The 20,344-nt window shown below is 32.7% G+C and overlaps 2 protein-coding genes across 2 annotated transcripts in view; one reads left to right on the forward strand and one right to left on the reverse strand.

The window, feature by feature from the left end:
• Positions 1-323: 323 nt before the first annotated feature.
• Positions 324-3,747, forward strand: LOC135128086 (fibrillin-2). The gene is made up of 5 exons (XM_064054915.1): positions 324-475; positions 1,961-2,590; positions 2,642-3,022; positions 3,076-3,429; positions 3,481-3,747. The coding sequence occupies exons 1-5, from the start codon at positions 427-429 to the stop codon at positions 3,732-3,734; spliced, it is 1,668 nt and encodes a 555-aa protein (XP_063910985.1). The 5' UTR covers positions 324-426; the 3' UTR covers positions 3,735-3,747.
• The window catches only part of LOC135128083 (fibrillin-1-like), a 30,008-nt gene continuing 13,407 nt past the window's right edge, over positions 3,744-20,344 (reverse strand). Inside the window, exons 2-12 of the mRNA XM_064054908.1 lie at positions 19,412-19,483; positions 17,861-18,043; positions 9,586-9,960; positions 8,390-9,487; positions 5,217-8,153; positions 4,956-5,168; positions 4,787-4,907; positions 4,451-4,736; positions 4,293-4,395; positions 4,114-4,241; positions 3,744-4,057 (exon numbers count right to left, since the gene is read on the reverse strand). Coding sequence (XP_063910978.1) covers positions 3,887-4,057; positions 4,114-4,241; positions 4,293-4,395; positions 4,451-4,736; positions 4,787-4,907; positions 4,956-5,168; positions 5,217-8,153; positions 8,390-9,487; positions 9,586-9,960; positions 17,861-18,043; positions 19,412-19,483 — 5,687 coding nt within the window. The 3' untranslated portion in view covers positions 3,744-3,886. The remainder of the gene's footprint in view (positions 4,058-4,113; positions 4,242-4,292; positions 4,396-4,450; positions 4,737-4,786; positions 4,908-4,955; positions 5,169-5,216; positions 8,154-8,389; positions 9,488-9,585; positions 9,961-17,860; positions 18,044-19,411; positions 19,484-20,344) is intronic.

A 20,344-nucleotide genomic window follows, 5' to 3' on the forward strand; every position in this document is an offset into this window, starting at 1 on the left:
TTTGAACTAACTTCATTTATTCAGCTGAACCACCAAGCGCTTGATGGATGAGTGAGATATCGGTTAAATAAACCATGAGAAAATATTACACAAAAAAATTATCTAATACATAAAAGACGGCGTCCAGTTCTTTTGTAACTTAGACCCAGTACAGAATAAATTACACTTTAATAAAAGTGAAGTCTGTATTCTTTAAAATTTCTGTCGTCTCCGCGATCCACTGAAGATATAAATTTCCCTGAACGTGATGTTTGCAACTAAAATGAACTCGTAAGCTTTTTCACTAGCGCTTCAGCTTACAGAGAGCGCCAATCAGGAAGATAGTAAACATATCTACATAGGTTAGAGTCATTTCTTTAAAGCACTCGCTGCGTATTAGATTAGGTACAATTTTTGTGACAGTATTTACAGATTTTGACAAAAGATATGCATTTAAAAGTGACCATTATACACACCTCCTTTATATTGTTGTGTGGTAAGTAAAGTTAATAAAATTAATAAATCTGCAACCTAAGTATTAAACAAATAAATATTCAGTCAGTGTTACTGTTTCTATTTTTTTTTTATAATTTTTTTATTGTTTTAGGTTTATCAAAAATTCGAAAATATGTTTAAATTATAGCCAAAATATTATTATATTTAAGTGTATCTATCAATTTTTACATTCATTTAATTTTGTTAAAAGATATAATTCCTGTAAATAGTTTTAATATATTTATTTCAAAGAAATTGATTATCAGCAGGAGTGTTTTGTTGTTATTATTACTTTTTTGTGGTACAGATGATACAGCAAAAATTAATCGCCAACAAACAAATGCGAATGTCACTTTCAATTAATCCTTAATAGTTATTAAGATTTATTTATGTCTGTTCTTATATTGATCATGTTTTGATTACGAAGAGTACGTGACCTAAAAATAAGAACAATAAAAAAGTTACATTGGTTGTTTCCAATCATTACGCCTACCGCGTAATATATGTATATATACGCAATGTACTCTAAATAGCCTAAGAACATGAACAGAAAGCGAAGCAGCTGCTTACTGGTGAATTACTTAACATTTGATCTTCTATAATTAAAATACGACTATTTCTACAACTATTCTTTGTTTTTTAAACCAAATATTTCACTTCTACGATATACTTGTCGAAATATTTCGCACAAATTATATGTCGAAAATTTAAACCGTTGGGGTTGTTTCATTAAAATCGTTTCATTAATCTTTACTTATAAAATATGATCAAAAAAATAAATACAAAAGAACGATTAATTATTATTAATTAAGCTACAATGGAGCAAAACGGTATTAAAATTTAGATTCAAAGAGTAAAAAATCAAGGTAGATTCATAAACCAGAAGTATAGAAATAAATTATTTTATAAAATTTAAGTGGCGTTTAATAAAAAAATTGGGGGGACGCCATCAAATTTTTGATATGGATAATTAGCCAAATTTTGGTTAGCGTTTTATTATATACACGATTTTCTAACGTGACATACATACAAAATTTGACAGTAATGGGTCCAGTAATTTCGAACATTATCTGTTTAATAAAAATCAACAGAGACATACGACACGCAGACAAACACAAACGGGGAACCTATTTTTGTACACTAGAGGCGTCCTGGAATGTCACAAATTTTAAGCATTTACTAAGTATATGTATAAAAATGAAGACAAAAAATAAAATACTACTAACAACCGCTTTAATAATGTTACTTAATTAAACTTTGATAAAATGTTGCTTTACTTTAGTAATTTTCAACATTCGGAAATCTTGGACTTTAATTTATTGATATGCACCTTTTTTATTTGTTTACCCAATTAAGAATAGAACAACCTCAAAGCTTATATTCGAAAAATACATATCAGTTAAAACTTAAAGGTCAGTTATAATCAGGAGAAAAATTGTGTGTAAATAATTTAAAAGAAAACATAAAAGAGAGATTTGTATTTTAGGCATAACAGCATTGTCACAAAACGCTACAAAAACTGAAGATGTAGAGAAAAACGTTACATCGATTATGTTAGACGCTGTTAGCCACCACGACAAAGAAACATACCTAATAACACAAAATATTACAAATTTTGGTGAAAATCTAAACATTATGAAACAGAATAAGAAATATAGAGTGAAAGTAAGAAAAAGGAACAAAAATAAAAATGAATCGAACAGAACAACGGAAATGTCGCTGACAGAAAATGTTGGCTTTTCTAACACAACGGCAAACGAGTTTAGAAAAAAAAGGCGCAAAAAAAGGAGACGAAGGAAGAAACAGAATCAAGACAATATCCTTGAAATTACCACCGCAAGGTCAATAAATAACACACTTACTTACGTACACATAAACAATACGCTTAAGTACTTAAACAGCACTCACGGTAACCTCGATATTTACGCTCAAAATGGCACAGAAAAAATGAATGTTAAATCGTCTAATTTTGTTAATAATAGTAGCACTCCGAGAAAACAAAGTAGATGCAAAATAAAGAACGGTGGTTGTTCCCAGATATGCAGACCAAAAGGTAAAACAAAATGCTCTTGTCTGAAAGGTTATAGGTTAGCTAAAAATCGCAAGAAATGTATAGGTGAGTGATCACTGATAGTACAGACAATCATTTCTATTTCGACTTTTTTAGACATAGATGAATGCCGAATAAAAAACGGTGGTTGTAAAGAAATATGCCGAAACAGTTTGGGCGGATATGTTTGCGACTGCTCTTTAGGCTTTAGACTATCTGAAGATTATAAATCATGCCAAGACATCAACGAATGCCATCTTCGTAACGGTCACGGGCCTTGCCAAGACACTTGTACAAACACATATGGTTCGTACATTTGTGACTGTTCTCATTTAAATGGAACCAGATTAGCTAGTGACAAACATTCCTGCGATGACATTAATGAATGTGAAGAATTCAATCCAGGGTGTTCCCATTTGTGCATTAACACAAGAGTTGGTGCATTCTGCTCGTGTCCAGAAGGAATGGAATTGATGTCAGATTATAAAACTTGTCAAGGTAAGTAACAATTTTTATTGAAAGATTTATGCTTCATATTGTTATTTCTTTAGATGTAGACGAGTGTGAAGATGCCTCTATTAAATCATTGTGTTCACGTGGATGTGTTAATACGATTGGGTCATACTATTGTGAAGAGGATTTTCAAAACGATCACTACGTGAATAAGAAAAAAATTCCTTCGTGTCCTCCTTTAGATCTTCCACAACATGGTTTCATAACGTGTTACCGAAATAACTCCTTACCATATGATACTTTTACAAAGTATGGACGCAAAATTATCAAAAACAGTCCAGGAACCAAGTGTCATCTGGAATGTCCTGTGGGTTTTAGACTTCTGGGAGAAGGAAGATATATTTGTGACATTTCTGGAAAATGGGTCATCAGAAAGAAAGGACTGTGCATTAGTAAGTTTCTAACGACCATTAAAGACAAACATTTCTATGTTAATTTTTAAGAGTCACCGTATCCAAAACTGCATTGTCCACCCGATCAAACATTTTTCTTAAACAAAGGCCAAAGAAGTATTCTGGTGCGCTTTCCAGCACCGCAGACTAATATTCGTTGGAAAATCGTTAAATCATATCCTAAATGGGCGAAAAATCTCAAAGGCAAGTTAAGTGAGGGTCGCCACAATATACAATTTTCTGTAACAGATCCTGCATCTAAATTGTCGTCTACTTGTTCCTTTTCAGTATTAGTAAAAAAATGAAAGTAGATCACCATTTTATTTTTCTTTATTTATAAGAATACTTTTATTAGTCTTACATTAAGTATGACAAAAAATATTGGCAGTTATAAAGCATTCAAAAAATCTTATTTATAATATGCAAAAATGACACTAATACACATTAATAAAAAAAATCAACAACACTTATCATACCAATCAAAATATCTATGTTTTTTTCTTAAATGGGGCGGTAATCTACTTTCTTTATGGATTTTATGCGCTGGAATTCGGTAAGTTTGGGGCTCTATTGGTCTTGTTACTCTAACATGTCTCCAGTAACATCCTGCTTCGTTTGTAAGTTGATTCTAAAAGAATTATATATCTGTTTAAAAATCTACGAACTATTTTATTCATAGCTTACGCTATAATGTTCTGGTGACTGAGACATATACTGAACGCCACTTGGACAGATTAGAACAGCTCTGTATTGGTCAGATCTTCTCTGTAAATTTGATACGGCCGAATTTTCCGGTGCTGCATCGATTTCTTCTAAAATGGAAAGAAAAGTCAAAAATACCAACATAAAAGCGATTATATAACCTTTAATATTCACAGTAAAGTGACAAAAAGCTCTATTTCCGGCCTCATCGCTACCCACATAATTAATATGATGTAACCCAATGCCAAATTTTGTTCCTGGTTCCTAAAAATTGTTGTAAATGATCTCCGTCTATAAACAATAAAATGTCTATTTTTACTCTTGATTTATAAAGATTAGCAATGCCGACGTTGTCACTAAACTCGGGTTCTTTCCAAAACACTAACTGACTAGTTTGGCCTCTGGGAAGTGTGTACTCCATATTTGTCGGACACGCAGTTACCCTAGGATCTTCTATATCTAAAACAGTTATGACTAATTTACAAGCTGTTGCGTTCGAATTGATTGAAGCTTCTTGGCCATCAGCGTAAAAAGTTAACTCTGTTCTTCCAGCTGGTAGTATCGTCCCTAACTGCATCCCCCAAGTAGGATCAGATTTCACATCTCTGAAAAACAAGGATGATAGTGAAAACAACAAACAGGATGTGAGTATTACTTCATCCAGTTAGCATTTGTTTCAGGTTGTGGTATCTTAGCATACATATGTCGTTGTCCAGGAGGTAAAGTGTAAGTTAACTGACCATTTCCCGGGCATTTAATAAACGTATGCGAAATGTCTAGAAAATATAAGTGTCATACGTGAGAATTCATATTTTTCTAGCTACCTCGAACGCAGATGTCATGAAATCTTTGTACTGATTCGCTTGGTTTCCAGCTCAGATCACGATTACAAGAAATCATTCCATTTCCTTGACGTAACTTGTACCCTTTTTTACAATAGATCCGACATTGTTCTCCAGAGTAAGTGTAACCGTTGTTACAGTTACTTGGTAAAAGCCACCCGTTTTGAATTGGAGGTAACCTGGGACAAGCAGCAGCTAAAACTAGTGTTTAGTACATTTAACTTCAATTTTCACTTAACGTACCAGAACAATAGGGCGTAGGACTCCCCCAACTTCCCGTACTCTGACAAGTCCTTGTTGATTCTCCTATAAGCTTGTAACCTTCATCGCACCAAACCATACATCTTGTACCCGCAGACACAAAACCAATTTTATCAGAACGAGTGTTCATGCACCTGATAATACCATTAGTAGGATCTGCTGGCACTCGACATTCGTTGAACGTAATGGTCTTACACGATCGTCCATCGTCTTGCAAAGCGTACCCATTGTTACAGTCACACCTATGCCCACCTCTGTAGTTTCTACACAGCACTTGACAGTTACCATTGTTCAACAAACATTCGTTAATATCTTCGCAAGTTTTGTTGTTGTATCCTAATTTGAATCCGCTTGGACAGGTGCATTCGTAAGATCCTGGTACATTTTTGCAACCATGCGAACAACCCCCTTTACGTATTTTACATTCATTAATTTCTTTACAAGCGACTTGGTTAGGTCTGAGAATGTAGCCTGAGGGACAAAAGCAGCGAGGCCTCCCTTCAATAACCCGGCATTCGTGAGAACACCCCCCGTTGTCTTGCTTACAGGGATTTTCCTGAATACATATTTTATCGTTTAACTTAAATCCTGTCGGGCAAGAACATTTAACATTTCCTTTATTGTTCGTACAAATGTGTGAACAACCTCCGTTATTAACCAAACAAGGATTTGCTTTGGAACAGGTTTTACCGATTAATTCGTAATCTGGTGGGCACTTGCAAATAGCTTGTTCGTCAACAAATTCGCAAATATGAGAGCATCCTCCGTTTTTAATGGCACATGGGTTTTCTTTAACGCAATTTTTTTTGTCTAGCTTATATCCGTCGGGGCATAGACAATAAATAACACCGGTTTCAAAAACGCATTCGTGAGAACAACCTCCATTGTCTACGAGACATGGATTGGCTTGAATACATTCTTTGCCAATTAATGTATGGTAACTTGGGCAGGAACACCGTACGGTACCACCGACGTTGTTGCATTTGTGGGAGCAACCACCGTTGTTAATTACACAGGGATTTTCTAAAATGCAAGTTTTACCGTCTAGTTTGTAGCCGTCTGGACAGAGGCAGTATATGTCATCTCCTTCTTCAACACATTCATGAGAACAACCTCCATTCTTGATAGAACATAGATTAATTCGCGTACACATTTTGTCGTCAGTTAAATTATACTTGTCCGGACAGGAACATTTTGCTTCTCCATTAACGTTTTTGCAAATATGGGAACATCCGCCATTTTTGTCCGAGCAAGGATCCACCAAAACACATTTCTTTCCATCACCGTTTAAATAGTAGTTTAAAGGACAAGAGCAATGTACACCATCATGTGAATGTTGACAGATGTGCGAACAGCCTCCGTTATCAGTTTTGCACAGATCTATCTCCTCGCAGTGTGTGTCATTGATCAAATCATAGTTTATTGGACAAGAACATGCAACTTCATTATGAACAACAGAACAAATATGCGAACAGTTCCCATTATAGATTTCACACGGATCAATCGGAACACATGTTTTTTCGCTTAAACTGTATCCTTCAGGACAAGAACATTCAACTAGTCCCTCATCGTCTGAATAACATTCATGTGAACAACCACCATTATCAATCAGACAGGGATCTTCGCGGTAACAGATTCTGCCTTCTAAATAGTAGTTGTGTGGACAACTGCACGATAATTCCTCATCGACAAAATTACAAGTATGTGAACATCCACCATTGTCAACTAAACAGGGATTCCTGCGGTAACAATGCGTGTCGTTTCCTAAATCATGAGTTTTAGGGCATGAACATATCACTGAGTGGTTGACAAAGTTACAAATATGCGAACAACCTCCATTGTCTTCTAAACATGGATCGATTTCAACGCAGTGTGTTCTGTTTTCGAGTTCGTGCATTTCGGGACAGAAGCAGTTAATTTCGTCCCCTACTAATTCACAAAAATGGGAACAACCACCATTGTTTATCGTGCACGGATTTATGCGAACACACGTTTTGTTTTCCAGCTCGTAACCATCAGGACATTCACAAACAGCTTCACCGTCCACATTTCTACAAATATGTGAACACCTGGCATTTCTACAAGGGTTCAAATCGACACAGGTTTGATTGTCTGTGTCTAGTTCAAATTCTTCGTCACACTCACAATGATAAGAACCCATGGTATTCTTACAAGTATGCGAACAATTTCCATTGTCTTCTGCACACTCATCTATGTCTTCACAATTGGCTTCATCTTCTAGAAGCCGAAAACCTGATTTACAAGTGCACTCATAACCGCCTTCAAAATTAACACATAAGTGATCGCAGTAGTTGAAGTGTTTTTGTTCACACTCATTGATGTCAATACAAGTTCTGTGATCTGTGTCTAATTCGAAACCCTCTTCGCAAGAACATCGGTAACTACCGATGGTATTTGCGCATTTATGCGAGCAAGTGTTCTTCCGGAGACATTCGTCGATGTCTTTGCAGGTTCTGTTGTTTCTTTCTAAATAGTAACCGTCGTAACATGTACAAGAGTATGAACCTGGTATGTTAACGCAAGAATGGGCACAGCCGTGGTCATCTTCGCATTCGTCAACGTCGTCACAGGTAACTCCGTTACTGCTGCGAACATACCCATTTGGACAAATGCATCGATAGACATCATCAATAATTGTGTGTCCATGAGGACAAGATACTTTACTGCAGCTATTATTAGCTAAGAGAGCATATCCTTCAGGACATTCACAGTGGTAGGAGCCTATTTTATTAACACACTTGTAAGGACAAGGGTTAGTAACACATTCGTTGATGTCGTGGCAATTGCTAAAATCTGAAGATAACTCGAAACCGCTAGGACAAGTGCATTTGTAGCCTCCATCTGTGTTTTGACATCCATGTGAACACTCAGAGGTACCGATTTCGCATTCGTCAACATCTAAAAGAAGGAAGAAAATTTCTGACCATCACTACACTACTAGAAAAAATTTTTGAAATCTTTAGAAAGTGAAATTTCCAAACATTAATGAAAATTTGGAAAAATTGTAAAAAGTAAGTATCTTTTGAATTACGTGTAAACACTGGATTTGGGTTATTGTTCCAATCTGATTAATTTCAGCATTTGTACAAAAACCGTTTGACATGACTACGTAACAATACTATTAGTAAACTTACCAATACAATCACCGTCGTCATTTAAATAATATCCTTCAGTGCATCCATTGTCCTCGTCGTCATCTTCCTCGTCATCCTCGTCGTAATCTTCTTCTCTGTAGTCATTATCGTCATCATAATCTGCATTATTATTTTTCTCGTTATTCTCGTTACGTTCTGGTTCTGTAGTTTGTGGGGTGCTAAACTGTCTTTCAGTTGTTGTGATTACAGAATCCGTCGTTGTAATATAATCCTGTTTGTCTGAATTCAGGTTGTTGTTAGGTATATTCTCAGGTTCTTTCGTATAATTTTCTTCATCATAGTCCTCATTTTCAGTTACTGAAGAATCAGTGCTAGGTTTATTAGTGGTATAAGAATTTTGTTTAATCGACGATAACGTTGTTGGTAACCTTTCTAAAGTAAACCGTATTACAGGTGTAGTATCGGGGTTCGGTTCAGTAGATACTGTGGTAGTTTCGTCTTCGTAGTCTTGTTCGTCTTCTTTAGTTTCTTCTTCATAGTCGTTATTTTCGTTTTCGTCATAATCATCTCTTTTTGTTTCTGTATCTTTATTACCAACCGCATCGTCTTCGTTTTCATTATTACCATGGTCAGAAACTTTTTCAAATTTGTTTTGTATGACATTGTTATTAACTAGGTGCTTGTCGTCAAAACCCTCTTCAAAATGCAGTTCAGGTATCTTATTGACTGAATCTTCGTATTCTGGGGGTAACTTAGACCTATTCTTTTTATAACTAGTTTCAAAAGTTTCATTATCTACTAATAATGTGTTGTTCTTATCAGCAACGTCGTCACCGTCATTGTGTTTCTCACCAGTATCCTTCTCACCATTCTCAGGTTTTTCATTTGCTGTTTCATTTTTTTCGTTTTGTTGTTCATAATCTTCGTCAGTGTATTCATCTTCACTCTCATAGTCTTCTCCTTCACCACCGTAATCGTCCTCGTCTTCGTAATCATCATCATCGTCTAGAGCTTGATCGGCCATTATATCACGAATTTCCATCGAGGCATTTTTAGCACAATAATATGAACCCACCGTGTTTACACAAGCGTGACCGCAACTTTCCTTAATCTTTGGATCAGCGCACTCATTCACATCTACAAAAATACTACAGTTTAATGTTTTTATAAATAATTACTGAAGAAGAAATAAATTTGGTAACCAAATGAAACTAATTGCCTGTGAAGTAGCCTACCTTTGCACGTTTTCCAGTTGGAGCTCAGTTGCCACCCAACTGGACAGGTACAGTATACTCTGCCGTGAGTGCTAATGCATCCGTGTGAACAACCAGATCTTCCTTCGTGGCATTCGTCTAAATCTGTGCAGGAGTGGCCATTTGAGGCCAGATGTGTGCCATTTCGGCACCTACATTTATACGATCCCTCTGTATTTTGGCACATATCTTGGCACGGGCCATGACCATTTCTGAGCAAACATTCGTTGATGTCTTCGCAAGATTTGCCGTCAGGCAATAGTCGGAAGCCGTCTGGGCAGGAACATCGAAAAGATCCTTGGATGTTTATACAGTTTTTTTGACAATTGCTAATGCCCAATTGACATTCATCGATATCTATAAAATGAAAAAACTTTTTCATTTAGCTGAAGAAGGAGTAAATATTAGTAAAAAGAGTCAGTACCTTGCCATAATTTGGTTTTGGAATATTTTAAGCTAACAAAGATTTTCTATTTTGATACGTTTAAAAACTTGTCAAAACTAAACAACTGAAGATGCTTAAACACAAGAAGTCTTTATGACGATGGTTTGTTTTGGAATAAACATTTAAGGTTCCTGGACAGTGAGTTGTAGTTTTTGTGGTTACGTCAACCAAGTTGAACAAATTTGAACTAATCCGTAAAATTTGTAGCAAAAAGCTTAATTATTTCTCAGAAGAAGCAATTACTTGTGCATTCATTTATGGTAAAAACCAACTAATATTCCGCAAAAGGCATCAGCAAAAGATCGTTTATTATTTTCTATTCTCTCCCGTAAAAAAGCGTTCATTTCAGATTAATCAGAACACTTATTTGGCCATTTTATGTAAGTAAATATTTTGAGTCATTGAGTCAAACACTTTAACAAAATAAAAAGGAACTAAACAAAAGTGAAATACAGGATAAGTCACTAAGCGCGCGGTCCTCAATATTTCATTAATTATTATTGGAGATAAAAAAAAAGGCCAAGACAAAAGTTGTACGGTTCTTTAAGGACTATACTCTAAAAGTATATTTATCTATACAAAGTGTTTTATTTTTAAGGCGTAACATACAACTTTTTTTTATGAAAAACCCTATATATCTTTTAGTTGACCTGGTCTTAACCTTACAACCAGTTTACTTTTGAAATTCCGATGTGACGTTGCCACGTTACTCAAATATTATTGAAATATTATGCGCTGTGTTGTGGTATCAAATAAATGAAATTTTAATATACAGAGTGTATACAAAAAAATCCAAAACTTTACAGTTTTCAGATATCGATATTTCAGTTTTTCAAATAGAACACCTTGTATTTTATTATTATTTCTTACTTTATCTTTTTGTGCCCCTTAGAAAAAGTAAAAAATTGCAGAAACGTCAAAATATGTAAAGATATGTATTTCATTAAAAAAAAAAAACTAAGTTGTGTGTTACGTCTTAACAACAAAACACTCTGCATAGTTAAAAATGATTTTAGAGTGTAGTCTTCAAACAACTGTACAACTTTTGTCTTTGACTTTTTTCTATTTCTAAAAATTTAGATCTCGAGGAACGTACGCCTAGTGACTCACTCTGTATATGTTTTATATTTAATATGAAACTACAACGATTAGATAGATAGAAAAAAAAATACAATTTATAAAATACTATAGTATCACAAGAAAAATATTAGAACTTTTATCACACATAACAGGTGATCTTAAATTTGAGTCAATTGAATTCTTTTATGATAACGCCTATACGTATATTAAAATAAAAAATAGCTGCATGTTTCCAGAATTTTCGGGAAACTAGATAAGCTATTCTTGATTGCATCAATAAAATTAACTGATTCATTATTTTTTAAACATCCGGTGTAAACAATTCTTTACAATAAACATACATATTACTAAAAGTCAAACAATGTTGCATCTCGGAGGAGCATATTTCCTGATAAATATTTATTTAATAAATTTTTGAGATGCTGTCATTAACTTTCTACAGGTGATGAAGAAATAAATTTGAATCATTATTCTGTAATCATTTCGAAGTTAGTGCTAGGATCTTGCCAAACTTTCAGAAAAATTCGCTTCGCATGGATACATTATTAAGTCATAGATAAAGGAATGCTTGAAACTATAGATTTCAAATAAGATTTGACTAAACAATTTTAAGATGACGTCATCCAGTTTTTGGAAGGGTAGGAGCAAATATAGAGATTAATTCTGATCAGCGAATTAATACGTTTTACTTAACAAAATTTTTGGTGAAGATGATAATATAAAATTTGATAACGTTTTACCATCTATAGGATATTATTAAGGTTCGCCTAAAATTTCATAGTCAAACGACAGACAAAAGGAAGACGAAAACGGGAGACCTACTTTTTCATATTTCATGAATTATTAAATGTCGACAAACTATGAAATTGGCCATTCGCCAAATTAACATGATATTGTTAAATATTTCCTTAGCTTATGCTCGGAAGTTAAAATTTTGTCAGCAGTTTAATATTTGGCAGTAAACTGCATTTCCAATGGAAAAAAATGCGATTGAATAAAATTCAAGGAATTCTATTATTCGACTGATTATAAAATATTTGAGTTGGAACTTACTTTTCAAAAACACAAGGAAAAACATATTTAGTACCTTGACAGTAAATACGAAATTTACACTTATTGAACTACATAATTCAATAAATTTCATTCATGAAATGTCTACATTTCTTTTGAATTGGCCAATTACAGGCAGCCCATAAATGTTTTACTTAACAACATTTTATGGTGGAATCTTGAGTGCTAGTACAACTCAAAACGGCAAACAGTTTTTAAAATTAATTTTAAATTTAATGAAATTAATTTTTTCAGGGTAAGCAAAAATAAGAATATAATCAAGGCAGATTTACAAAACTCAAGTACATGGATGTGTTATTTTATAAAATTTAAACAGCATTTACTATACAAAATTTTGAGGTCGTGTTATCAAATTGTGGGTTGGAATAAATAGGCAAATTGTGGTTAACATTTTACTCTTGGTATTCTTAATATTCATCTAAAATTTGACAACAATCGGTCCGGTAGTTTCGGAGATTATCTGTCACTACAAGCGTATGTGAATAATAATTAATCATAATTTTTTATTATAATAATTTGTAAAATAATTGTAAGTGTACAAGAGAATCACAGAATTTAGTTGGAAAAGAGACATCAGTAAAATGAATGGTCTACATATCACTTATTTTGAAACTACATTAGATATGGCACTAGTACTAGCAAGTTTCTTTAAGTTCCAGTGTCTTATACTACTAAATGATATTGCCTTCTCTTAATCCTCCAAACTGAATACAGTAATTTATTATATGAAAGCTTTGTTTAACGTTTTATATATAGAAGGACAATTCAGAAAATAAGTTCATTTTTAAAGTTAAGGAAGCTATAAAATGGAGTAAAAATCTATAAAATTGCACCACACTATCGGCCACCAATAATGGTTTTCTATTTCGAGATTCAACATGCAGATTCTTTAGTTCTTCATGGCCACGCCCCTTTCATAAACTTCAGATGCCATTTTATGTTGGTCGTAAGCTTGATATTTTAGTCATATTTTACTGCCTATCATAATTTTGCAGTAAGTGACTGCCTGACGAAGAATCAGCATGTTTAACACTGTGTACAAAGGCAATAAAAACCACCTTTAACCTAACTATGTAATACGCTTCTAAGGAAAGATGTTGTGACATGTATGGGAATTATGACAAAAGTAATATTCATTACCAGTTCCGACTCCAATTGATAATTAACGGCTGTCTGAGTACTTATTTCACTTTAATTACTTACTTATTTATTACAAAGTGAATATTTGAGATTCATAATAAGTTAATAAGTAATTAAATAACACAAAGAAATCAATAATACGAGGAGCATTACATCACTATTATTTTTAATGGCATCACCTTTTTATTTTCAAATAGAATAAAGTATGCTGTTTAAGTGCATTAAATATAGATGTTTTCAAAAGGTTTATGAAACTCGTTTGCTTCATTGCTTTAGAAAATTTTAATTGCCGATATCAATTTAACCATTCCACTCTCCATCTCTCTCTTATTTGAAAAAATAGAAGTCTGAAATCTAGAATGGTAAAGACCACAAAAGCGTTACTTCAATTTTGATTTTTCGAAAATCGGTTTCTTATTTCAAATGTACTCTATATGTGAGGTAGTAGAATACTTTTTCACTCTTGTATTGGCCTAATATCTGAGATGAATTTGTTTGATAAAATGCTTTAAAAATGTTCAAAGATTTATTTGAACATTTTTACTTGTTCCACTGTAAAATTTAAATTGTTTCAAAAATTAAAATTTTAAAACTTTGAACAAAATTTTTTTGCTTGAATTTCCGAAAAAGATATCCATTTTATTTGTCTTTTAATTTTTTTTTAAATTTTTAAATTAAAAAAATAAGAAGGTAGCGGCAGACATTTGACGTTTCTTTAAATTTTGGGTACTTTTTAGCGTAAAGCAATGGAAAACCAAAAACTTTTTATCCAATCAGAAAATGGATCATCGTGATATTTTACAAATGTCGAGAAAACAAAAAAATGTGAAAAAATTATACAAAGAGAATTTGCTACCAAAATAAATTCAAACTAAACTAAGGGGAATGTTTAAAAAATTGGTTGAAGTTCCCTAGCGCCCGAGGTAGATTCCGAAAAATCCCGCTTTTATATACTTCGGAAAAATTCGACCAATTAGCACGTTTATTTCATTTGTTTTAAAAGAAAAAATGATTGATTTTGTTTCCTTAAAACGCAAGAGAGGACTGACGAATTAATTAGATATTTTATGAATATTATTCTGGGTGAGGAGCTCTTATTATGATAATTAATTAATTACTATTTTATTAATATCTATACTTATATTACAAAGCTGAAGTGTTTGTTTAATTGAACACGCTGATCTCAGAAACTACTGGTTCCAATTCAAAAAATCTTTCTGTGTTGGATAGTCCATTTATCGTATCTATGTATAGGCTATATAACATCACGCTATGATCAATAGGAGCGAAGTAGCAATGAAAAATTGGGAAAAACGGGAAAATTATTCCTCCTTTGACAGCTTCCGTTGCTTACGCTGCTTAAACGGTTAAAGTTACGTAAAAAACATGTATGACGAAATTGTTCCCCTCTAAAAGTTCTAAAGAAAAGTCCCGGACAGCATATGTCTATCTTTTAAGGTCGACTCAGTATAACCTTTTCTATGGTAATGAAATTTGTTCTAAAATAATAATGCATTAGGTATAAAATTCTTGCGGCACAGTGTTTGTAACCGAACTCCTCCGAAATGGGTTGACCCATTTGTATGAAATTTTTTATGTATATTCGGTAGATCTGTGAATAAGTTGTAAACTATTTTTTATACCTCTCAGTGATAAGGGTGGCCCACCCTAAAAAAATTTTGATTTTTTGGCCAAAATTTTTTATTTTAATTTTTTTTAAGATTTGGCATCAATAAATACATATAACCCTAAATTTTCACCTTTATACCACCAACCCCCATTTTTTAATCTTTATATATAAAAGGCAATGTCCCGAATGACCTATCAACGCCCAGCCCAAACCGCTAATGCTAGAAAATTGAAATTTGGAGAGAATGTTCATTTTAAACTGGAGGCATCGTTTAAGAAGGGATTTCTCCAAATTCGTCCCCTAAGGGGGTGAAAAGGGGTGGCTAAGATTGTATGGGAAAAATATTTGTATTGTAAATTTAAATTTCTACTTGAAACTTGGTATTAATGCTCTTCAATACAAATAATGAAGCACGTATTTAAGCATTTTCCGAGATTCAAACTCTAAGGGGGTGAAAAGTGGTGGCGAAGTTTGTATGGAAAAATATTTCTACTGTAAATTTAAATTTTTACGGGGAGCTTGGTATTAATACTCTTCAACACAAATAATGAAACACGTATTTCAGATTGTTTCGAGATTTCACCCCTAAGAAGATGAAAGGGGGTGACAAATTTTTTATGAGCAAACATTTTTTATGTCGATTTTTACTGGAAGTTGTATTAATGTCCTTCAACACATTTTTCACTTGAAGGTTGATAATAATGCTCTTTAACATAACGAATCGTCTACGCGAGCGAAGCCGCGTCCGAAAAGGTAGTTATTAAATATAAGCGGGTGCGCCATTACTGTATTCTTACAAAGCAGACATCCCTATCACAGGACCTTTAAGTGCTTGGGTACGTATTGTGTAACTAAAGAAGAAGTAGATTCAAACGATAACAATAATAATAATAATAAACAAAAACATACTAGATTCCAATAAGTCTAGGAGTATCCTATTTTATGAAATTTAAGTTATGTTTATTGTACAAAATTTTGAAGGAATGTTATCACGTTATTGGTAGGGATGGTTAGACAAATTTTGGTTAGATTTTTATTATCTGTCTAATAAAAGTCCAAAGAGATAGCCGACTACAAACAGACAGACAGATAGAAACGGATAACCTATTTTTTCGTAGTTTGGGAGTCATGAAACCTCGAAAAAACATGAAGATGGATTCGATTACAATACTTTCTTAGCTTACGCTCGAAAAGTAATAAAAATAAAAGGGTTAAAAATTATTACCTTTGTCTAAATTTGCCAGCTAAATTTCTGAAAAAAATTACAGCAAAGCCGAGTGTGTCCCGGCATTTTGTTAATTTGCGATAAATTTTAAAAGCAATTTATTTCATTTTGACAAACAAAAAGTATATCACATAAGATGATGTCAAGCCACGGTTAAAAAAATTCAACACTTAAAAACACTTAAAATGATGAAATTGACGTTACTTGGAAGGAAAGTACCACAGAGATAATACCAATGATGTAGTTACTTTACGATTATTTTAAAGGAATATCAGTTAAGAGTCAGAACTTTCAAACTATTAAAGTAAAACGGGTAACCAAGGAAATCACCATTTAATTTTTACTTTCTTAAGCATTAAACTAAAAAGATAAAAGCACATCCCCCTTCCATTTAAATTTGTATGAAAAAATAAATCATTTCCAAAAACTAAAAGCGGTCGATATAAAATTAATAACACGATTTCTTAACGCTATGTTGACTAAACAAAATTTGAAACTTCTGTCTTTGTGTCTTTTTAAACACTTGAGACGTTGAAGTGGAACAAATATAGTGGAACACCTAGTATACTATTTAAATAAAGGCACTTCTTTACAATTTTAAGCCAAAAATCATCAGTCATACACTTTTTGTTTAGTTAAATTATATATTATGAGTTTTATGACACTTGTTTCATATTTTGTCCTTCAGGTCAGCCTGATTTGGGTCGTACTAAGAACACATCCATAAAAATTTGGTTTCAGTGTCAGCTTTTTCGGAGTAAAAGATATATATTTTTAAGCATTCTCTTCATTAGCTTAAAAGAGCGTTCATTCCATGCTGAGACACTTAAATTTAAGAAGTATCTGATGTTTTTTACCGACCCCCTTTTATTGTGGATAAACAAAGGTAAAAAACAAAATAGTACCAAAAATCTTGTATTTTTAGTATTAAGTGGAGATACTGCATTAAAATATGCGCTGGAAAAAATCTTATAATCTGGAAATTAAGTAAGCTGGACGAGCTGGTCTCATTTTCAACGTCTACTGTATATAAGAAAAACAAATAGAAATCCAGCTTCAACTAGAAAACGATTTTTACTGATCTCACGTTATGAAGGAGCACCGTTATGTAGTTTTGTAAAATAATTTACATACAGGGTGTTTGAACTTTACTAATATGTCGAAACTGCTTAAAAACTACTACCTGGTCTACATTCCTCATTTACTACTTGCAGATGTCGTTTTACTGGATTAAAAAAATATATAACTTTTTCAAAAAATAGTTAACAAGACGTTTCCAAAATAGTTTTTGCAGATCCTCTGTCAGTTTTTAAGATAAACTCAGTAGGCCTCATCAATTTATTCCAAACCATCCACCAACTCAATGCTGATGAATCAGCTATGATTTATTATATTTGTATAACATAACTAACGAACAAATTAGATTCACAAAAATGTTTCCTTCTTTAGAATTTGTTCTCCTAAACGTACACAAACAGTATGTTTATTCATAATTTTAAATATGTGGTAAAATTAAATTAGTCAGGCTTACTGAAACCACAAAACTTGTAAAAATATCAAATTTTGAATTAATGAAATATCAGTTATGAGACTGCACAACAAAAAGTAGTTATAATTAAGTATTTATTACGGATAGCATTTTAATTATCTACATGCTGATACCTACCTACACATTTTTTATTTTTCCGCGTAAACCCCTTGAAACACGCGCAAAATACTTTTCCATTTCTTATAACACAAGCTTGTTGGCACTTCGTATTGAGTTCTTTGGGACATTTTCTGAACGACGAATTCGAATTAAGTAATCGTGAAGGTGTTGTATTTGGACTGTCATCTTGTGAATACGCCTCTGTAAAAAAATAAAACACTTAATTACACCATCCAAATAGCCGTCAAAATTGTATTTTCTAAATACAATAAGTAGTAAACGTCAAAAAAACTGCGTCTTTCTGTCTTCATTTAAATCCACAGTATTTGGTCAAAGCTTTCGGTGATAAATCTTAGTGCGTGGGAATGGCTTCGTTAATAATTTGAAATAATTTTTACCGAAAAGATATGACGCAAAAATGCGGACGTACTTGCGTTCCTGTAGTTTGGTAATCTCATCAAAAGAAAAACATGTGTACCGATTCTGGCCAATCACTTCTGAATAAATTATGGCAAATCCCACGTATATCATGCCAATGACATTTTTATGCTAACGCTGCCGCATACTATGTTTAAATGTTATCTATTCCTTACTCCCATGAATGAATCAGTTATACTTTCCCAACTTTTTCTGTAACGCACCCACGCACTTAAACAAATTTACCATTTTTCAACAATTAGATGTTTCATTACATCGTATCATGTTACAGAGTGTTGTACTTTGAGTGAATTTAACTCAAACGCATCCTACGTGTTAGATAAATACCGAATAATATATGGACTTTATTCTGACGTTTATACAAATGTAGAGCTAAAATACAAAATGCAGGTTACGAAAAGTTATAGCTTTATTTTCAAGCAGCTTAGGTATTTTTATTGTTTTGGGTAGGACGTGATTTATGATTGTATTTAATTAACGTCCCGTTTAAAGAGTTTAAAAAAAGTCTTCCTGGATTATTCCTTTGTATAAATGCTACGTGTCCGTTGCTCGTCAGATTTAACAAAAGGTGTAAAATATAAAAAGTAAACATGATCTTTAAGGTGTTTAACAGACCTTTTTTAGAAGATGAAAGATGCATAATACTGCGTGAGATTCATCCATATAGGGCTGCCTGAACAAACTTAGTAAACATTATTTTCCTATTATAGGTATCATATTTTATGAAAAGAACGAAAATCTACTCAGGCATATAAAGTTTCAGATTTATTTAATTACGTGTATAATGTTTATTTCTGTCCTTTTCCTACATGGTTTGTTTAGTACTTCGTAATCGCAATGATTGTCGTGTTACTTTAGGGACGTCGGTTTGAATCATCGGCAAAATTTAATAATATTAACAAGTTATGGCTTCTGTTACATAAAACATATGTGTGAATGTGACTAACCGCTTTGTTCATTAACTTTTAATTGAGAACACTTTTTACCAGACAGTACGTGTTCTTGCGTCGACAGTTATTCAGAACATTTTTTATTTATATAAACAAATATTTACTCTTAGTAATTCGAATGTATACTCTTTTTATAATGTGTTAGATGTAGGGTTATTCATAGAGTAATTAAAAAACTCACCTGTAGTTAACTGACCATTTTTTAATCTATCTCTTGATTGATGATAAGATCTAGAATTACAATACTGACAACCTGTAAAATGTAAAAAAAATTATTATAGCCTGTTTTCTTTTTAATATATTGTTGTTAGTATATAGAAAGAAGCATATTTATGTTACAAAAAACTTCATTGCATTTAGTATCTGGAGAAGGGGTTGACTGTTTCTTGTTTACAGAAGAAATCTTAATTTAATATCTGGTGATTTTTTAAATTTCTGCTCTAGTTAGCCATGACTAGCATTGCTGATGTAAGTGTAATGGCAAGTAGAGCTTAAATTTCAAAAATCACACCCATTTTTCGAATTTGTCATAGTTTATATCCTTGAAATGATTTTTATAATATAATACATTCTAATTAAGATGATATAACATAATATTTCTACTACCTATCAATGTTTTCTCGAGGTTTGCATCTGTATATCTTTCCGTTTATTTATTTATCTTCTCTACAAAGTTGATCAAAAATTCATCAAAAAATAAAGGTTTTATTAAAAGATGTATTTCGACAAAAAATATTCACAAAAAAGTGATTTTTGTAGAAATCTGAAACAACTATTTTTTAAGGTCATTTGTAAAACCGACAAGACACATTTAATACTTTCTTCCAATTTGGCTATGCCTTGCTAAAAAAACCTGGTCTAAGGTTATTTAGGCAGAATTTTCCTCTCCTCTGAAGTTCAGTTCAACAAATTCCATTTTTTCAAAAAATTATAAAATTTGATTTGGGGAAATTTTATTTTTATGCTAACCCCTACATTAAGTTAAAAATATAATGCCAGGCACAGAGAAATAAAAAAAAGGACACACTATCTATATAAAATTTGCGTGCCCTGGGGGAAAAACTTAAGGCGGTTTCATAAACCATAAATATAGGAGTACCACATTTTATAAAAT

Source organism: Zophobas morio, unplaced genomic scaffold, assembly GCF_036711695.1.
Source record: "Zophobas morio isolate AGI-343-1 ecotype UQ-CSIRO unplaced genomic scaffold, CSIRO_AGI_Zmor_V1 ptg000012l, whole genome shotgun sequence".
NCBI classification, from domain to species: Eukaryota; Metazoa; Arthropoda; class Insecta; order Coleoptera; family Tenebrionidae; genus Zophobas; species Zophobas morio.

Coding starts and splice junctions, on each gene's coding strand:
- LOC135128086 (XM_064054915.1), top strand. CDS start 427: ATGCATTTAAAAGTGACCATTATACACACCTCCTTTATATTGTTGTGT. Junction 476..1,960: donor CTCCTTTATATTGTTGTGTG/GTAAGTAAAGTT, acceptor TTTGTATTTTAG/GCATAACAGCATTGTCACAA. Junction 3,430..3,480: donor AAAGAAAGGACTGTGCATTA/GTAAGTTTCTAA, acceptor TTAATTTTTAAG/AGTCACCGTATCCAAAACTG.